The following is a 19,150-nucleotide window of genomic DNA, read 5'->3' as shown; positions in this document are numbered from 1 at the left end:
TGGATTTTAACAACTGCCACTAGCCATAGAAATTCAGGATGTATTAAGAGCTCTTTTCTTAAAAGGTGATTTATTTGCAGCAAAGTAATCTTGAGTTGTTTTTCATAGAATGAACTAATTTGATTCGGTGAATTTGAGCTGGTAAAATAGTGAATCACTGTATCGCTTTTCTTCCAGGTACCTCCTCCCTCATCTCCTTCCAGCCAAGCCAGGGTTAGACATCCATGAATTACGACATCTGACTTCAAATTGTGTCCAAAGGCTGTTTAAGATGAGTTTTGTCCCAGTTGGTTTCTGGCAGCGGTTTATAGCTCGAATGCTGATCAGCCTGTCTGAGATGGATCTGCATGTAAGTGAATACTACTGTTTTGTGGTTTCAAAAACACAATGACGAAGACCTTGTTAAAGGATAAAGGATTGGATGTAAGAACAGAAGGCGCCCAGCATAAGAGTTAATGGCCTTTCAGCAGGCTGTGATTACTTGGTGCTCAGCATTTTTTTCTTATGTTGTTACAGGGGTCATTCTGCGGCAAGAAGGGCCCAAGCCTATGACATACTCTGATTTGTTTTTCGAATTTTCAACGAAATATGAAATTGTACAGGCTGCTCATCAGCTGAACACATAGAAGAGCATTACATGCACTCCTTCTCACATGCACCCAGTGTTCTCTTTTTCATGTAATTAGAGAAGTCATATGTAGTGGATTTAATCTTGTGTAAACCATTGTCCACGTGGAAGTGGACAGCAAAATAAAAGATAATTGTCATTGTTCAAATAATGTCCAATACAATAATACACCACCAGAGGTCATCAGCTCACAAATGGACCAGAGAGTCCCCACTTAGAGTCTCTGTCTCCTCTGGCCCGAAGTGCTATTTAGGTCCCTAGCATCCTGTTCCCATTAGGCTGCAGCCAGACTTTTCAGACAGTGCAAAGGGTAAGAGACAGGGTAAGCGCTCTTGTTACCAGCCCTTTCCTTCCACTGTGTTGGAGAGATGACAAGCAAGAAGGCACCAGTGAACATTTGCCACCATAGCAAAACCATCCTCTACAATATCCCACACCCTGGCAATGTCGAAAACAAACAACCCAAACATAAATTCGTAATCTTACGCCATCTAAAGGGGTTATGTGACTCCCTCATACATCCCCACGCTCTGGCAGCTGTAGTGGAACTAATGAGTCCTTCTAAGCTTTGACAAAGAAAGAGGAATAGCAAACCCTCTCTACCAAAAAAATGGCTGAATAAGCCCTGCTGTTGTCTCCCCTCACCACCAAATCCATCTACTAAACGTCTTTACGATCTTACTTGGCAAGAGCATTGTGTTTAGTGACCACTGACTGTAAAATAAAATGGAGCAGCGGAGCATAAGAGCAGCATGTTATGTGCATTGATGTCAGTCTACTTCCGCTGTGCCCCCTCGTACCTGGAAGAAGTTGTGTGTATGTGCTTTTGTTACTTTGGTTGAAGAAAAAAGATCTCATGAGCACTTAGATCAATGAGTGTCCTGCTCACCAACCTCCCAAATTACCTGGTTAGAGAGTTATGCTCAGAGCACACAGCACGTAGAAATGTTGCTTAATTTGGAAGCCCTTGTGCCCTGGAATAGTGCCCCCAGGTGCAGAAGAACCCTTACATTGTCCTCGAAGTGAACAGTACATTCTAGCTTGCAATACGGGGAGAGAAGTGTATTTTGCACAGTAGATCAATACCTTTCTTATTCAACACTGACCACTTCTTCCCCACCAGCCATCTCAGCCATCCACCATTTGCCCAATTCCAAGGACTGCGACTGGGAAAATGGAGGGATAGCAATTGTTGATCTTGACTATTTAATGATTGAAAATTGCGTTGGTACAGAACGCCACCCCAACATTTGCCAAAATCTGTCCACACACCCGTTGCTAAAAGTCCTACCGTTTTCACAGTTCAAACATGCATCCATGATTTCCCCAGCTCTTAAAAGTGTAATACCAGCCAATTTACAAGTTAGGCTTAAAGAAGAGACCTCAACAAAGAAGAGGCAAATCCATTACTCACTCACTTGAGAATGCTTTATTGGCCACAGTATGCCCTGGATTACCTCAGCATTCTATCAGTTCCAGGACTGTGCAATGCCGTCCCAAAAATTGAGATTCAACAGTTTAGACTTGGAAGACTCTCAAACTCATGGGGTCAAACCCTCAGGGAGAGACTAGGAAAGTCCATGTGTCAGAAAGTTTGTCTGACACATGGGGATCATGGAATGTCTCACTTACTGCTCCCTCATCAGACCACCACTATGACAACGAGGGTAAAACCGTGGAATGTCCGATCTAGAAAAGTTGTGCTTTCCACGGACACCTAGTGAGCTAAACGAGAAGATGTTCCCCAACCATTTTCCACTTTTCCAACTGACACCAGTTTGTTCCAGGTCACAAAGATACCTATAACCTATGGAGTCCCCAGGGGTCAATACTGTCTCCTGTCATCTTGAACCTATACATGGAGCTGCTGGGTGCTCTCATGCTATAGATCTCCAAAGCATCAAACACTGCTTGCACATCATGCAGACATGGAAGCTAAACCCAACCAAAAAGAACTATAAATAATAAGCACAAATCTGGTTCAATGACACGAACCTTGATGACTTTGAACCTTAACTTTTACCGAATGCCAAGACACTTGGATTCACCCTGAACTTCAACATGACCCTCAAGAAACATGTTGCCAAACAAATAAAGATGGTCTGGTACCAGCTCGCTCTTCTAAAGAATATCAATACATTTCTTCCAGAAAGCGACTTCAAAACTGCAGTTCAAATTCTCATACTCTCTCATTTGGATGGTGGTAATGCCCTATATCACGGCCTGCCAAACTCCATTGTGACATGCCTCAGGGGCATCCTACAAGCTTCAGCATGCCTCATCCATGCCTGATCAATATGATCACGTCACCTCCACCCTGATGGAACCCCATTGGCTCCTCTTGCCACCCACACAATCACCAAAATCAGCTGCATCATTCACAAAGCTATCTCGACTAACACCCCTGCATATCTTGCAGACAAACTCATCATCACAGGTGGATCTCGGCACACTGGCAGCCAGGACACCATCAGATTGCAGAGTACAAAGTGTAAAAAAGAAAAAACAACAAAGCAGACATTTTCATCTATGCACCCAAGCTCTGTAAAAAATCACAGTATCCATCAGGACCACCCAATGCTGTTTCATTTTAGGAAAGAATTGAAAACTCACTTCTTTAAAGCAGACTACATCACAGTGCATTAACCATCCACAATACATCATCTTCTCCTCTTACTCATCAACGTTATGCTAGTTTTTGACCCTGTACACCACTCAACTGCCTTTTGGCTAGGTTCGCTCTATTAAAATATCATAAACATGTGTACATACATACATCTTCATCAAGGTGTGAGTATTCATCATTGAAGCCTGGAGAGAAGTCATTGCCAGCTTACAATATGTAAAACCACATCAGCTGTTCAGAACCCCTGCAAAAAATAGACCTCTCTCCCTCATTACACAATAACAAGACACCCTAAACATCCCAGGTACAAAATGGAAACATAAATACCAGCTTTGTACCTCCAGCTAGACCCAAGGCAACAAAGCCTCTTAGAGAACACAATGAAATTCACACCCTAGCCCCCTTTATCACCACCCAGCTGGCCTTCCCTGGACAAAAGGAACAATCTAAGCAAATGTAATGCAGTCCACATCATTCAGTTTAGCACATAAAGGTATCCTCACACAGTGCCTCTTATGGAGGGTTGACGGATGAGGCTGAATCCTGGCTCCTTCCTGATAAGCTCTTGATCCTCCTGCTTCCCAATATCAGTAAGTGCTTCTAAAAGATTCCAGCTGCTCCTGGTTTCTTAGCTTTTGCCTTTAACCACAATGTCCTACATGGAGTGGGAGACTCTGCTGTGGATCCGTGCCCTGTCTAAATAATCATAGAAAGCCGGGGCTATTTCTAAACACCTGCTTCCCATGATGGAAAGTAAAGGGAACCAGGAGAGGGTTGTCCCATCTGTTGGCATTGGCTCCACAATCCAGTACCAAGCCCCTAGTGCAAGGTCTGGATTTGCAAGTCCCTGATAATCTGAATGCTGACCCAGTACCTTTGGTGGCAACTCCCTCCTTCCACAGGGGGCCATATGGACAGTTACCTTTTACATCCCTAGTTTAGCTGCCAAGAGTGCTTTGGTGTTTCGCAACGTGGTATACAATGCGCTTATAAGATGCGGAAAATGAGAATCTGACCTCCTCATGACTGACCTACTGTTTAGGGTACTTGGAGGGCGACACATGCCCTTGTGAGCAGAACAATAAGAATTAAGACAGGACTATGTCCAACATACTTTCAAGAAGGCCAAATCCATGGCAGATTTTCCAGCTAGCACTGACCACACCCAGCGGCACAGACCCTGGTTCTCCGACCTTCAACCAATAAAATGAAAACCGCCTCATCACCCTCAAACCTCACTCTACGCCGCCTGCCACCACGTGTCACCTAAGGATACCCAAGGATCTTTCGCCTGTTTAAATTGCAGCTGCACTATCTCCCACAGATCCACAGCACTCCCAACCAGCCCAGCGGCATCCTCCTCGACAAGCGCTCCCTCTACAGAAATGCCACAGAAATCTGGGACCTCCTAGACTAGGTCTCCCCCGACATTGCTTTCCTCACAGAAACCTGGATAAACCCCGGCTCAGGCCTGACATCCCCATACCCAACGGATACAAGATCATCCGCAAGGACCGCACCAACCGACCCGGAAGAGGCATCGCCATCATCCAGAAGAACTCCCTCTGCCTGACCACCCACTTGGACGACCCCAAGGCAACCATGGAACATCTCCACTTCCAGATCCAGACCAACCCCAACACCACCCTTCGCTGAACCCTCGTCTGCAGACCTCTGGTCCCCTGCACAGCCTTCACTGACGCCATCATCGACTTCATCACACCCCAGGCTCTCGCGTCCAGCGACTACATCCTACACGGTGACTTCAACTTCCTCCTGGATAACCCCAACGAACATAATACAACTTCCATACTGGAGAACCTCTCAAACATCGGACTCGGGCAGCTTGTCACCTCTCTGACCCACGCAGCAGGTCACATGCTCAATGCCATCTTCCCCACCAGCGAAAACGTCACCTACAGCCACACCTCTGAGCTTTCTGGACTGACCACACTGTATCCACTTCAACAAACCCACCACACACCAATGCACCCACTGGAGTAAGGTAACTAACTTCTCACCGCCTCCCTCAGCACTACCAAACCGCTGACATCCACAGACGGCAGTACCGATCCACCCGCCCTCCACCGATGGATCTCCAACTGCTCCGACGTGCTGGAGCCCCTTAAAATAGCACCTAGCAAGCAACAATCCAAGAAAGCCCGGCTGTTCATTCGCACTATCCACGAGTCCCGGCGCACCGTAGATGGATCGAGAAGAGATGGAGGAGCAACAAAACCCCAGAAACCCACGAACCCTTCAAAGCCACCACCTCCCCACTACCACATCCTCCTCAAAACCGCAAAGAAAATAGACCTTCACGTCTAAATCGACGCCAACGCACACAACAGCAAAGAACTCTTGGCCATCGTCAAGGAGTTTGCCAAACCCCACATCGAGACCACAGAAGTCCCACCCTCCCAAGACCTCTGTAACAAACTCAGCACCTACTTCCACCACAAGATCAAGCAGATCCACGTAAGCTTCAACACCCAATACTGGCACGTCACCACCTGCCATCACCACACAAAACAACGATTCCCCACAACAGACTACTCAACTGGACACCGCTCACCACAGATGACACTCTCAAGATCATGAAGAGCATTCACTCCGGAGCCCCCTCGAACCCCTGCCCGCACTACATCTTCCACGGAGCCTCCATCACCATCACTCGTGAACTACGCCGCACCATCAACTGCTCCATCGAGACCGCCACCATCCCCAACCACTGGAGATCAACCCCCTGCTGAAGAAACCGCCAGCCGACCCGACAGACCTCAAGATCTTCAGACTTATCTCCCTGCTCACCTTTCCAGCCAAGATCATCGAGAAGGCCAGAAACGCCCAGCTCTCCGAGTTCATCTAAGCTAACCTCGTCCTGGGCTCCTCCCAATCAGCTTCTGAAGCAACCACATCACCAAAACCTCCCTCCTCTCTGTCACCTATGACATCCCTTCCCTTCTCATCGAGGAGAACCCATAGCGCTCATCCTCCTAGACCTCTCTGCCATCTTTGATACCGTCTCTCACCGCACCCTAATCACAAGACTCCATGACTCCGACATTCATGACAAAGCACTGGACTGCATCCGTTCCTTCCTCCTTGGTAGAACACACAGAGTCAGATTTCTCCGGTTCCTCTCGAAAACCACAAAGATCAGCTGCGGAGTGCCTCAGGGCTCCTCCATGAGCCCCACGGTTTTCAACATCTACATGGCCCGCTTGCAGTCATCGTCAACAGCCACGGTCTCAATATAGTTTCCTACACCAATGACAGCCAGCTGATTCTCGCCCTCACCAACGAGCCCATCACTGCCAGAAACAACTTTCATAGTGGGATGAAGGCTGTCCTGCCACCTGGATGAGAGACCGCTGTCTCAAGCTCAACTCAGACAAGACCGAAGTGCTCATCCTGGGGCCCAACACCTCCTCTTGGGATGACTCCTGGTGGCCTGCCTAGCCAGGACCGCCCCCACACACACACATCACTGACCATGCAAGAAACCTCGGCATCATACTGGACTCCTCACTCACCATTAACCACCAGATCAACGCTGTCACCTCATCATGCTTCCAAACTTTTTGCCTGCTTTGGGAAAACCTTCAGATGGATCCCCACTGAGGCCAGTAAGACGGCCACTTTGCCTATAACCTGAAATTGCAACATGGACCCACATTGCTTACATATGGTTTAATGGATCACCTCAGTTTGACCTTAAAACCACATCTCTGATATACAAGAGAAAAAGCAGGGCACCTTGATGAATGAAGACTTATAAGATGGAGTAGGGATGAGAGCATCATTTGAATTGTATTGGAGGGAAAAAAAACACTTACCACTTAAATTTATGCATAAAACACTGCCAGCCAAGCTCAAGGCCAGATATACTTATTCAATACTTAAATGCTATTTGTTCATAAAAGAAAGAGTCAAATCAGAAAACCTTTACCACTAAAATTAGCTCATAAAACAATGCCAGCCAAGTTCAGGGCCAGATATACCGATTGAGTGCTTAAATTCTATGCCTTCTTAAAAAGAGGAAGTCAAATCGGAAAACCAGGGGGGATGCTATTACATAAATAATAAAATGGAAAAAATGGCTTTTAGATTCGTTCTCTCTCTCTCACACACACATTTTTCTAAATATTTGGTTTTATATCATACCTACTAAACAGTGCAAGCTGTGTACTTGCAAAATACTTTTCTTTCGTTTATAAACAAAATGTATTGTGCCAACAGCCAAATACAGTCCGATTCAACCTATGTTGTCGGTAGAACCGGCCACATCATTTAGTACATCTATAATGTGGACAGTCATTTCGTCGAGACAGTACTGGATAACCGGAAGTACAGCATGAAATACAACTTTAGCAGTACAAACTGAAACCAAATGTGCTACATCCTCTCTACTATCTTTCTTAGTATTACCGCCAGCCACTGTGACCTAGATATTGGTGGATCCCACACTAAGACCATTAACCACCACCCCAATGCCCCATTAATCTTGTTGCTGTTTACATCAGGATTATGGGCTCTGTATATAGTCCTCGATAGTCCGCCCAGCTCTTCCATATTTTGGGCTGCTTTTGCGGGCATCCCCTAGCTTTAAATATTGGCAGCTCCACACCATGCCATTCCCTTTTTCCAACCAGCCAGCGATAGGTGGTAAAGGTGGCCTTCCATAATTTAGCGATGTCCTGCTTTGCCAATGTGAGGCCTGGAAATAGTAGATGCCGCTGTAGTGTGTGGTGAAGACGCACAGATCCTGGATTCTAGTACACCTGTGACGGGTGTGGAGCATTTTCCCACTCACCTTTCTCTCTGTCACCTTCTTTATTTCCAGACTCTACCGGCAGTGGGACACTGTCTCGTTAATCCCGTTCCGGAGAACTGCCATGTGACCGAATCAGCTGGTCCCGGCCGGCTGAAAAAGGAAGACGCGGAAGAAGGCGGCATCTTACAAGAAGTTCGGATCACCGAGAACTGAAGACCCAAGCGAGGACCGCTATCGCATGCAGACCTTCTCCGTAAGCCCCCAGCTTAGAGACTGGAGGAACGCCTACAGCGGCGACCAGCTCATGGAAAAACCAGGCTAGCGGGAAACCGGAAGAAGAGCCACAGACGGGACGCCGGACCCACTTCGGCAACACGAGCAAGCCGGCACCTGCCCAGGACGGTCATGGCTTACCAAGGTACAGGGACGCCTTGGGGCGGTTTGGCGCCGCCGGCAAGAAAGTCCTAAGGGAGGGAGCGCCGGAGTACCAGTGCATCAAGGGGCTTCGCGTCTCGCATAGTTTAAACTTGCCTCACTGGTGACGGAACCGGGTGCACATCCCTGACACTCCCCAGCTTCCCGCGCACACTAGCAGATACCAGCCAGTACTGTTTCTTTTGTTCTGTTTTTTTTTTCATATGCTTCGCTGGCCCTCGAGTGCCTGGAGTTATAAATACCCAAAGGAGAAGACGCTGGAATTCCTTCCACTATCTTTTTGATTGTCCCTGCTTACTTTGGGTGACCTGGGGAAGAGAAGGAGTGAAGAAGAACTACAACTCCCAGAAATCTCTGTTTAACTCCTCTAATTAAGTTGCAAATAAAGACTGGTTTACAGAACTGAAAAGATTTAGTCCTGTTCTGCTTCTCCACTACCTAACATAGTGATTACCTCTAATCCCCTCTGTGATGTGCAGTAGGACCATGCATGGTGTAATAGGGATATTCCAACCCAGTACCTCCAAGAGGCATGTTACAACCCTCTTCAAGAATTTGGTGAGTGCCGGACATTGCCAGGTCGTTAGTATAAACGTACCATGGGTCCATATCGCAAGCATGTAGGGGAGGTCCCAAGTCCCGCCCTCCAGAGCCTGTGTCTAGTATAGTATACCCGGTGTAGGTATTTAAACTGAATCAGCCTCAGTGGTGAGGTGATGGTCACACCTCGGAGGGATTCCAATGATTCAGTACAGTCATCTTCGTCAAGTGGACCCACGTCTGAGCGCCATGTCTCTGAGTGTATCTAGTGTAGTGGGACTGTTTGTCATAAGCGATTGGTATATTTTAGTAATTTTGCGGTCCCCGAGGACCCCATAAAAACCTTTGCTTCTATTGAGTTGAATTCCAGCAGGGCTTCTAGTTGTGAGATATGTGGAGTCAGGGCATGTCGTAATTGAAGATATTCATAGAACTGGGTGGGGGGTATACCATGTTCCTTTTGAAGCTCTTGTAATGACTTTAGAACCGGTCCCTGCATAACCACCCAGAGTGTGGGGATGCATACATTGTCCCATCCCCGAAAGCCAAAGCAGCCAGCGGAGGCAGAAGGCCATTGTGCCACAAGGGAGTCTCCCAGGCAGTTTACCCCACCATCCCGTCCTACGTAATGATTGCTTCCAGGCCAGGAAAACTACCTTTGTTGCCGGCGGCAGTGTCTGAAGCACCAGTGCCGCATATAAATATATGTGGAGGGTTGTGTCTCCCAACAGCCAGCATTCTACTGCGTGTGCCTGGTTTTGTCTATCCCCGTACCACCATTCATTTAAAACCAGTAGGTGGGAGGCGGTGTATTATAATTGAACGTCCGTGGTGGCCATCCCCCCACAGTATGTGGATTGAAAGCAGGTTCACACGACCACCCGAATCGATCTGCCTCCTCCCCCCAGAGAAACTGCCCGAAAATCGTGTTTATCTGTCTGAACCACATAGATGGGATTGGGTATGGGTGGTTCTGTATCTGTTATATGAGGCGGGGGAGAGATATCATCTTGAAAATAGCAGATCTTCCAAATATGGACAGGGGCAGGTGAGACCAAGACTGTGTCTCATCTTGAACTTGTGACCACACAGGGGCAATATAGTTCTCCCATGATTTATGTTGAGAAGCCAACAAAAAGACACCTGGTATGATACACCCTCTGTGACGACCGTTACCTCTTTGGACCACTCACCCAATTAGTTTGCCCCCTTCAGTGGCCATAGAGTTGGGTTGTGGGCATTCATAAAGAGGCCAGAGGTGTTGCCGAAGATCTGCATTATGCGGAGCAGTCTTGGCCCGTCCTATTGAGATCAGTGAGGAAAAATAGGATGTCATCTGCATATAATGCTATACATTCGGAGACCTCTCTTGACCATTTGAAACCGCGCACTTGGGCATCTATTTTGACCCATGCCGCCAGCGGCTCCATTGCCAGGGCAAAAAGGTATGGGGATAGAGGACATCCCTGTCAGGTTCCCCGGCCTATTGGGAAGGTGTGAGAAGCCGACCCCGCCACATGCACCAATGCTGTAAGGCCCTTGTATAAGAGATGTATGTATGATAGGAGATGAGGGCCGATGTTAAGGCGTCACAGACGTGCAAAGAGATATCACCAACTTAGCATGTCAAACGCCAGTGGTAGAGCGGCAGGACCATCATAACGTTCTATCGCCGCTACGGCATTATGGACACAGCATATATTGTGGCACGTGGCCCGGTGAGGCGTGAATCCCGCTTGACCCAGGTGTACTGATTCTGTTCTATATGGCATTATGCTGTTTAGCTTCTATATTTAACAGGGAAATGGGACGATATGAGGCGTGCTGCTCTGGAGGTCGACCAGGTTTGAGGAATACCACCACCTCGGGGTGTCTCCAATCGGTTGGGAGTTGGCACACTTCCATGCCCTTGTTGATCACCTCTAGGTAGTGAGCGCCAAGTTTGGAGTGCTAGGTTTTAAAGAGTTCACATGGGAAGCCATTGGGGCCCGGTGCTTTGCCTGTGTGTAGGTCCATTGGTGCAGTGCCCAGCTCCCCCAGTGTGAGGGGTGTATCAAACTCCGTGCTTGCTGCATCCGGCAGGGTTTTCGGCAGCAAGTCCTCAATAAAGCGTTGTATAGTTGCTTCTGATAAAGTCTACAAAAAATGGGAGCAACAGGGGGAGGAGCTACGCTAGCAACCAAGATGGCCGCATAGGCTCCCGGCTCCGCCGACCTCCGCCGGTTGCTCATAAATCCTGACTCCCATCCTGAATTCCCACCGGACTCCCGTGCAGCTGAAGTGCGCCTGACTCTAAAGGTGCGATCCTGGACTTTCTAACTGCTCAAATGACGAAGATATGCCGTGCGCCATTCTCGGCCTAACCTGGAGTTGAAGCCGGGGCCTCGAGTTCCAACCCAGCCAGGTTGGAGTTGAACAACATCGGCTGCGGGACGTGGGTGGCTTCCGGTCTCCCGAAGTGGCTTCTTTTTTGCCTGTTCTGGATGGTGGCTCGGTGACAGCTTTATCTCGCAACTGCGGCGGCTTTGCATATCGACTGCTTTGGTCAGGGATCCGCTGCCCAGAGGCCCCGTTGAGCTCCCGGGGTCGAAGGGCATGGTTCCCCGTTGGCGGCGACGGTGTTGAGATCGTGCTTTTGGAGGTGCCCACAGTTGTCATCTACATAGCCTTTGCCTGGTGCCCCGGAGTAGTCGACCTCCGGGGTTCAGAGACCTGCCCGGTCGCTTAGTGAGGGGCGATGGAGCGGGCTGAATGTACACCGTCGCTACACACTATCATGGCCGCCATTGGGGAGCTCCACGTACAAGTCGCCGCCATTGTCCGGAAGATGATTGTAACGGCTGATATCATCTGCCGGAGGCCGGATTCTGACCCTTTGTTGGTTGTGCATCAGGATTCTTTCCCCGCGGAACGAGCTCCAATTGCTACCGAGGACCCTGTGCGGAAGCCAGACTTTGTAATTCTTTGTGAACCCCAGATGGCATCGAGCGGGCCCGAAACTGTCGGATGTGTGTTTTGCCCTATGTCGATATCGCCTGGAACGGATGTGACTAGTCCTATATTTCATTGTGAGTTTTCCAAGGACAGTTGGATTAATAACTTGCCCCTTTTCTTTCACATGGACCCAAAACGCTTTGCTGATTTCTTGCTGGTGGACAGTGAACTTTGTTTGACTTTTGGACTTTGTAAACGTTTATCCTGTTATCACTCCTTCCGTGTCGCTTTGGAAACTTTCCTATATCTTGCTCTTCCTGTTGTGATGGCGGTTCAAATGGACTGGGCTTGCATGAAGAATCGTAGTGGCCAGGGTTGACTTTTGCCGTATGGGTTTGAAAAAGGACTTCATTTGACACGGGACTGTACCTCATGATTGCGTGGGAGGGGGGTGGTTTTTATACGCTTCCCCCCTGTTGAATTTTACTTGTTGTGTTTTCTTATCCTGGAGATTTATGGGGTGGGTTGCTGCCGGCGGTGGCAAGGGGATCGGGGGCCTGCTTGTTATTCCCTCCTCCACTTTCTTCTTTCCTTCTTTTAGGACCAGTTCCGGGGCGACAGGCACGCTGCTAGTGGGGATGGGCCGTAGCCATTGCAGAGGTGTAGGGTGGGGGGAATGGGGAGGGGTTTATTGTTTTATATTAGTTTAGTTCTATGGCCTTTTTTTTTTCTTCTTCCTTTCTTCTTTCACAAGAGACGGGTCGATTATCCTGTACCGATTTTCTTATTTGTCGGGTGTCTAATGTGGTCCTTAATATCCTGTATCGTGGGTGGGCTGCCTTTGCGGATTACTGTTTTGTCGGATTGCTGATCGTGTTTCCCCTTTAAGTATGTATCGTTGCCATAATTGCATCCGTCGGTATAATTGCCTTTAACGCATTGTATACTTGCCCACCTTTTGATGTATCGTGTTAGGTGAATGACACCCGATTTATGTATATTCTCTTGTTTTTCTTCAATAAAAAACCTTTAAAAAAAAAATGGGAGCAACAGAGGGAATATAACCAGGTCGCCCTCTGCTCACTGAATCTATACACAAATGACCTGGTTATACAGAACTCTGTGGTTTGTCTCAAGCGGGTATTATGTACTCCTAGGTAGGATTATGTTTATTTGTCCGGTCATGCCCACCTCAAAGTGTTATCTTAAAAGATTTTTGTTTGTCAGCCATCCCCAATTAATCTCACATCCACCAAAGAAATAGTGTGAGAAAATGCAGAAAGTGCCTCACGTAAGCACCATCCGTGGAGCTACTAGTTGGTACTCACCAGTTTGCTCGTTCTGTCATCATTGGCAACCTTCATGACAGAAAAAGAAAGAAAAAGTGTAAGTTTTGCCCAAATCTCAAGTTCATGTGAAAAGGTGAAGGAAAAATAACGTGTAGATGATACTGTCATCCAACAACTGTCTAGACCCCGTAATGTGCAAAAGAAGAAATATAAATTACTAAATTAAAATGAGTTGTGGATCACTATTCCATACATTCTTTATTTTTGATAGTGTCCACACTCAGAATAAAAGAAACATCGTGTTTAGACCATTTTATTTGAAACGGCCGACATGCCTTACACAATTTATGGCAATTTCATCAGGTCACAGGGACGCATTTTCACCTCACTGATGCTTCTTAAAATTCAGGTTGTTGCCAGGTGGACTCCTACTAGGAGCTCACTAGGGGGATTAAAGTTTTTCCCCCATAAGGTCAAAATGCAGCCCACAGCAGCATACCGTTATGCCTGTGGTACAAGCTTGAGGACTCCACTCCAGGACTTTCTGATAAAGTCTCCCTAGGGGCGTATTATTGTATAGTAAGTTGTAAAGCTGGTGGCAATCTGAGATGGGTCGTTAAGCACTGCGCCAACTGAGCCGTGAATACCTGGAGGTCTACGGGGTGGAGAGCTTCCTGGCACAGGTGGTGCAGTAATTTACTTGATTTCTCTCGCTATTGGTATAACCTACTCCGAGACACCATCCACGCTAGTCTGGCCTCTTCCAGTAGTTCACTTGTATGTATCTGTTGCGTAAGAAGCCTCTGACGGCGCACCTGACTACTATTCTCTTCCCGTCCTTGCTGCTCCAGGTCATGAGCTGAGCCTTGCACTGTAGTAGCAGTGAACTCCCATCCCCCTGTTTGAAAAGGCTCCTTTGAGCCATTGAGCTGACGAGCTTTTAGAGATGCACCTGGGAGAGGTACTGAGACCTCAGAGGATTGTGGCAGCTTTCTCAGCAACCCCAGATGAGGCGCCGAATCCATCAGGCGCACCTGCGACTCTTCCTGCCCCCCTCCCCTCTGCAGCTGATAACGGCTCGCGGCCCCCGCTACGCGGGAGCCGCTCGCAGCCGTCTTGTGGTGTCACAGTTTCCTGACCAGAAGAGGAGAACTTCTTTACTCGACCCAGAAAGGATTTCCACTGGGCTGATCCCATCGGGGAGTGACTGACTCTGATATTTACTGCCCAGCGGGTGCGGGACTGCGAGTCCCAGCAGGCGGAGCGCCGAATCCATCAGGCGCACCTGCGACTCTTCTCGCCCCCCCTCCCCCTTTGCATATAGGAGTGCCTATAGCCGTGCACGCGGGACGCGCGCGGGACGGAGCACGGGGCGAAGCCCGGGCAAAGGGCGGGCCGTCTGAGGCCGATAGAGGTCGGGTTGGGCCACCCCTCTTCAAATGTGTATTGGTTTTTGAGGTTGTAGAATTGTGTGTATTTTAGAGTTTGTTAGAATTCCCCTATAGCTTTTGTTGTCGTAACCCCGCACCAGGGTTGACAAGTGTACATTAGAAAAATGACCCTACGATCCGGCAAAGAAAGATTGGTTCAGGTATCGACATCGAATGGGGTGTTTACAGGAACCATCGACCATTTTTTTAAACGAACCACCTGCATTTTGGAGAAAGAAATAGCTCTCGCAGAAAAACGCTTATCTATTGACTTGGTCACTGGGAAGCGTTCTTCGTTGGGGAAAATTGGTCAGGCTGTCTCCCCAGTTCCATTAATCCAATTGGACAATAGTAACATTAATGTAACGACCCCGGACACTGTGCTAGTAGACCAGGAGTTGGATGAGGGCGCTATTGTTCTTGACTCATCGTTAAGTAGTTCTCTATATAACAACCTAGTGAACATTGAGACAGATGACTCCGAAACCTCTGGTACTGTATTGAGCCCCGAGCCCAAAACTCCTTCTTTAGATAAATCCCCCAAACATAAATCTAGTAAAAGGAAACGGAAAGAGATAACTCAGAAGGGGGGCATTGCGAAGGTTTTGAAAACAAAATATACTGTAACACCTACGAAAGACCCTGTAGCTCTTCAGACCAACCCACCAACGAATATTTTAAGTCATACCCCGATAAATGACGTTGAAGGTACTCTTTTGGGTAAGATAGAATTAGTGGTCAAATCCCTTCTCTTGCCGTTATTAGAACGAACGAGGCTGTTAAACGATAAAATGGATCAGATGGAGGCATTAGTAAGAGATAACATGGTCACCCTGAAAAAGATATCTAATGTATCTGAACATGTAGGGGTTGCCCCATCCAGTAACCTACAACAGCCAAATATTAATAGTGGGAGGACAGGGCAATTGGCCAAACCTGTATCATTAATCTCTAAAAATCCACAGCAGAGGCAGGGTGTTTGCAGGCCAGAGAATAAACTAGTAAAGGATATACCTCGCAAAGAAGGTCCAGTTACTAAACCCCAGCCTGCCCCTAGTAGATCATCCAAAACCACCCGTCCACTGGATCACGAAAATTTGGTTAGGAAGAATGCTCATCCCAGGCAAGAATGTGTTAATCTCCCACCGAGTCAGTACCATACACCATTATTTTAACGGGAGTGGTACCCTTGGAGGAGGGGAAGGTGGAATCACATCGGGACCTATATAATAAAGTTAATTTCTGGCTCAACAAGAACTGGACACTCCCACCAATGTCTAAAACAGAGATCCTTAACGTTAGGAGAGTAGACTGGGTGGGGCATTGTCAAAAAGATCTAGAGGGGGACTGTATAATTGTTAATTTTAGGGAGCCCTGGGTGGTGGATTTTATTCATAGGAAACCAAGATATGGAAAGGTGGGAGATGTTCAAACACTATGTCTACACTATTTTTATCCTAAACTAGGTATATCTAGTGACCATCCTTTTCAAACGCCATCCTATCACAATAGTAGATCCAAAGGAAGATATCCCCCCGATCTGGCTACATTTCCAATGTTCTTCCCTCATCTCTCGAATCGATTTGCACCGCTTAGCGGTCTGGACGGGGTTGATTGACTTGTCAGGGGGTAGCTGGTAACAATAGAGGGTTTAAAACTAAAACAACTTGCAGATCAGTGACTCCCAATTCCCCTGATACTTCGGGGAAGGATAGTTGTACTCTAAGACCTTGTACTGTCGAAGATGGAATAGGAGGGGGACCAACTGGAGTCGTCCCAATTGGTAGCCATATGCTAGATGGACCCGAAAGCGGGTCCCAGACAGAGGAGAGAAGGAGGGGACTTATAGATCCAATCTCTAATGAAATATCTGATCAGGTGCAAACCCTCAAGATAGCTTCATGGAATATTGCGGGGTTGAAGGGGAAATTAGATGGGGCAGAATGGGGGGAATTTATAGATCAGTACGATATTTTAATATTTCAAGAAAGTTGGGCAATTGAAGCAGTTTTTCATATTGGTTACCTTAATTTCTATAAACCTGCAACCAAGGGGAAAAAGGGACGACCATCTGGTGGGCAGGTTATCTGGATTAGACAATCTTTAGGATACAGGCCACTTGCATTGACCACTCAAAATGCTGATATATTGGGGTTAAAACTTTGTAAAGCAAATCATCAGGATTTATTCTTAATAAATATATATGCAAGGGGTCTACCAGGAGGAAGGAGTCCAGCTATCATAGATGACCTAGACCTTTTATTGAATGTCATTGGATGGGACAAGTGTATAACAGTGGCAGGGGACCTAAACTGTACGTTTGAACCACTGCCTAGCTTGGGTGATGTCTGTTATGGAGAGATTGATCAACTATGGAATATCCCCAATCTTGTCACAACACCCGTCAGAAAGGTCACAGAGGCTGCTTTACAGTGGCTTGGTCTATGTTTGGAGTGGGGTTTAAGGGCAGCTAATGCAAGAACAAATTCAGATAAGGCTGGTAAGGATACATTTGACAATGGTTCTAGTGTTAGTCGAATCGACTATTTTTTAATTAAAATGGAGTACTGGTCGCTATTAGGGGACATGGAAATTTTAGTAAGGCCAGAGAGCGATCATAATCCCCTGGCCATTAACCTGAAAGTTGATGGAGGTTTGGCTAGACGATATGTAACAAACTGTATTACAGCAGAGGCCATCCTCACAAATGATTGTCGTAGGGTCCGTTGGTGTAGGGTCTTGGATGACCCGGTTACCCTTGATAAAATCTCCCAAGAAGTGTCAACGGCAGTTACAAAAGCCAGATCAGTAATTGGCCACTTAGGGTCACTAGAGCAAATTAGTTTAATTCACGAGTCTCTGTTTGACAAACTAAAAACGCTTTTCACAAAGCCAGGGATATCAGTGAAAAACGGCGGGGGGGTTTCGAGCACCAAATGGTACGATAAAACCTGCCGCCAGGCTCATAGTTCCCTGATTGTTGCTATTAAAACTAGGGTGACATCAGCTATTCAAGCGGAGAGGGCGAGCTATAAGAAGGTTTTAAAGCATGCGAAGCAGTCATGGGATGACCGTCGCTGGCTGGAACTATATGAGGCTAGTTTGTCTTCCAACCAGATCACATTTTGGCAGGTAGTGAAATGGGGTGGGCCCAGAGACCAGCAAATCCCAGTTAACCATGTTTCCGCCGAGGACTGGGTGGAGCATTTTTCATCCCAGTTCTGTGGCCTGGTGATGGGAACAACAGATGCAGGGGAGAGAGGTCTGTCACCTATACCCAAAATCACCAGTGTGCCCTTAGTTTTTGATAATAATGAGGCGGTGAAGGCACTAAGTTTGGTCCAAGCCGGTAAAGCGCCCGGTATGGACTGCGTCCCGGCCCATCTTTTCAAACATGATCTGGATAATTGGGCTCCATATATTACTATATTAGCAAATGCCATCGCTAACGGAGCCAGGGTCCCAGACTCATGGAAAGGGGCCGAAATCCTTCCTGTTTTTAAAAAAGGTGACCAGTCACTCCCAGGGAATTATAGTCCGATAAGCCTCATAGACGCCCTGCAGAAAGTTATAGCTAGAATGCTTTTGGGCAGAATCCAGGCTTGGATGAGTGAGGAAAATATCTTATCCCCGATGCAAGCTGGTTTTAGGTCTAGCACTAGCACAGTCGACCAAGTGCTCAGATTTACTCTGATATATTGGAAGACAGTGTTTTTAGGAGAGGGTACCATTTATGCAGCGTTCGTGGACCTCAAATCCGCGTTCGATTTGGTCCCTAGAGAGAAGATGTGGGCTGCTTTGAGAAAAATGGGAATGCCACCTGAACTACTTGAGTTAACCATAAGGCTCCATGATAATAACTTTGCCAGAGTAAGATGGGGCAGACAGGGCCAGGTGACTGAGCCCTTCCCAGTGACTCGTGGTGTAAGGCAGGGGTGCGTGTTGGCACCAACCTTGTTTCTACTATTTATAAACCAAGTAGTGCAGTTCCTAGTAGATACCCCGACAGATGCGCCAGTCTTGGGTGGGACAAAGTTTCCCCTCCTTATTTTTGCCGACGACACTTTGATCTTGGCAAAAACTCAGGTGGGGTTGCAGACTGCAATAAATAAATTTGTGGAGTTCTGCAAAACTAATGACCTTGAGATCAATGTATCTAAAACGAAATTCATGGTCCTAACAAAGAACAAACCTTTGCGGAGCCAAGTTACTATGAATGGCACTATTTTAGAACAAGTAGGGGTTATGACCTACTTAGGGGTGGTCATAGACTACAGGCTACGTTGGAAGGAACAGATAGAGGCCCTTTGTCTTAAATTCGCTCGTTTATCGGGATGCTTAGTAAAGGAGCAACGATGCTCCCAAACTAAAAGGATTTTGCCAGCATTAAAAATTTATAATGCAAAAATAAGTTCGGCTATCCTCTATAGAGCGGATTTATGGGGTACTGTGGACCTTGCACCGTTGGCTAAAATTCAAAACAAGTTCCTA

The 19,150-nt window shown here is 47.2% G+C and overlaps 1 protein-coding gene across 2 annotated transcripts in view; it reads left to right on the top strand.

Annotated features, from left to right (window-relative positions):
- LRRK1 (leucine rich repeat kinase 1) overlaps positions 1-19,150 on the top strand; it is a 917,814-nt gene that overhangs the window by 662,830 nt on the left and 235,834 nt on the right. For both annotated transcript variants that reach the window (XM_078683102.1, XM_078683103.1), the window contains exon 21: positions 178-349. In XM_078683102.1, the coding sequence (XP_078539228.1) occupies positions 178-349 (172 nt within the window). The remainder of the gene's footprint in view (positions 1-177; positions 350-19,150) is intronic.

Source organism: Lissotriton helveticus, chromosome 3_1, assembly GCF_964261635.1.
Source record: "Lissotriton helveticus chromosome 3_1, aLisHel1.1, whole genome shotgun sequence".
Taxonomy (NCBI): domain Eukaryota; kingdom Metazoa; phylum Chordata; class Amphibia; order Caudata; family Salamandridae; genus Lissotriton; species Lissotriton helveticus.
This window is presented reverse-complemented; position numbering and strand designations above follow the sequence as displayed.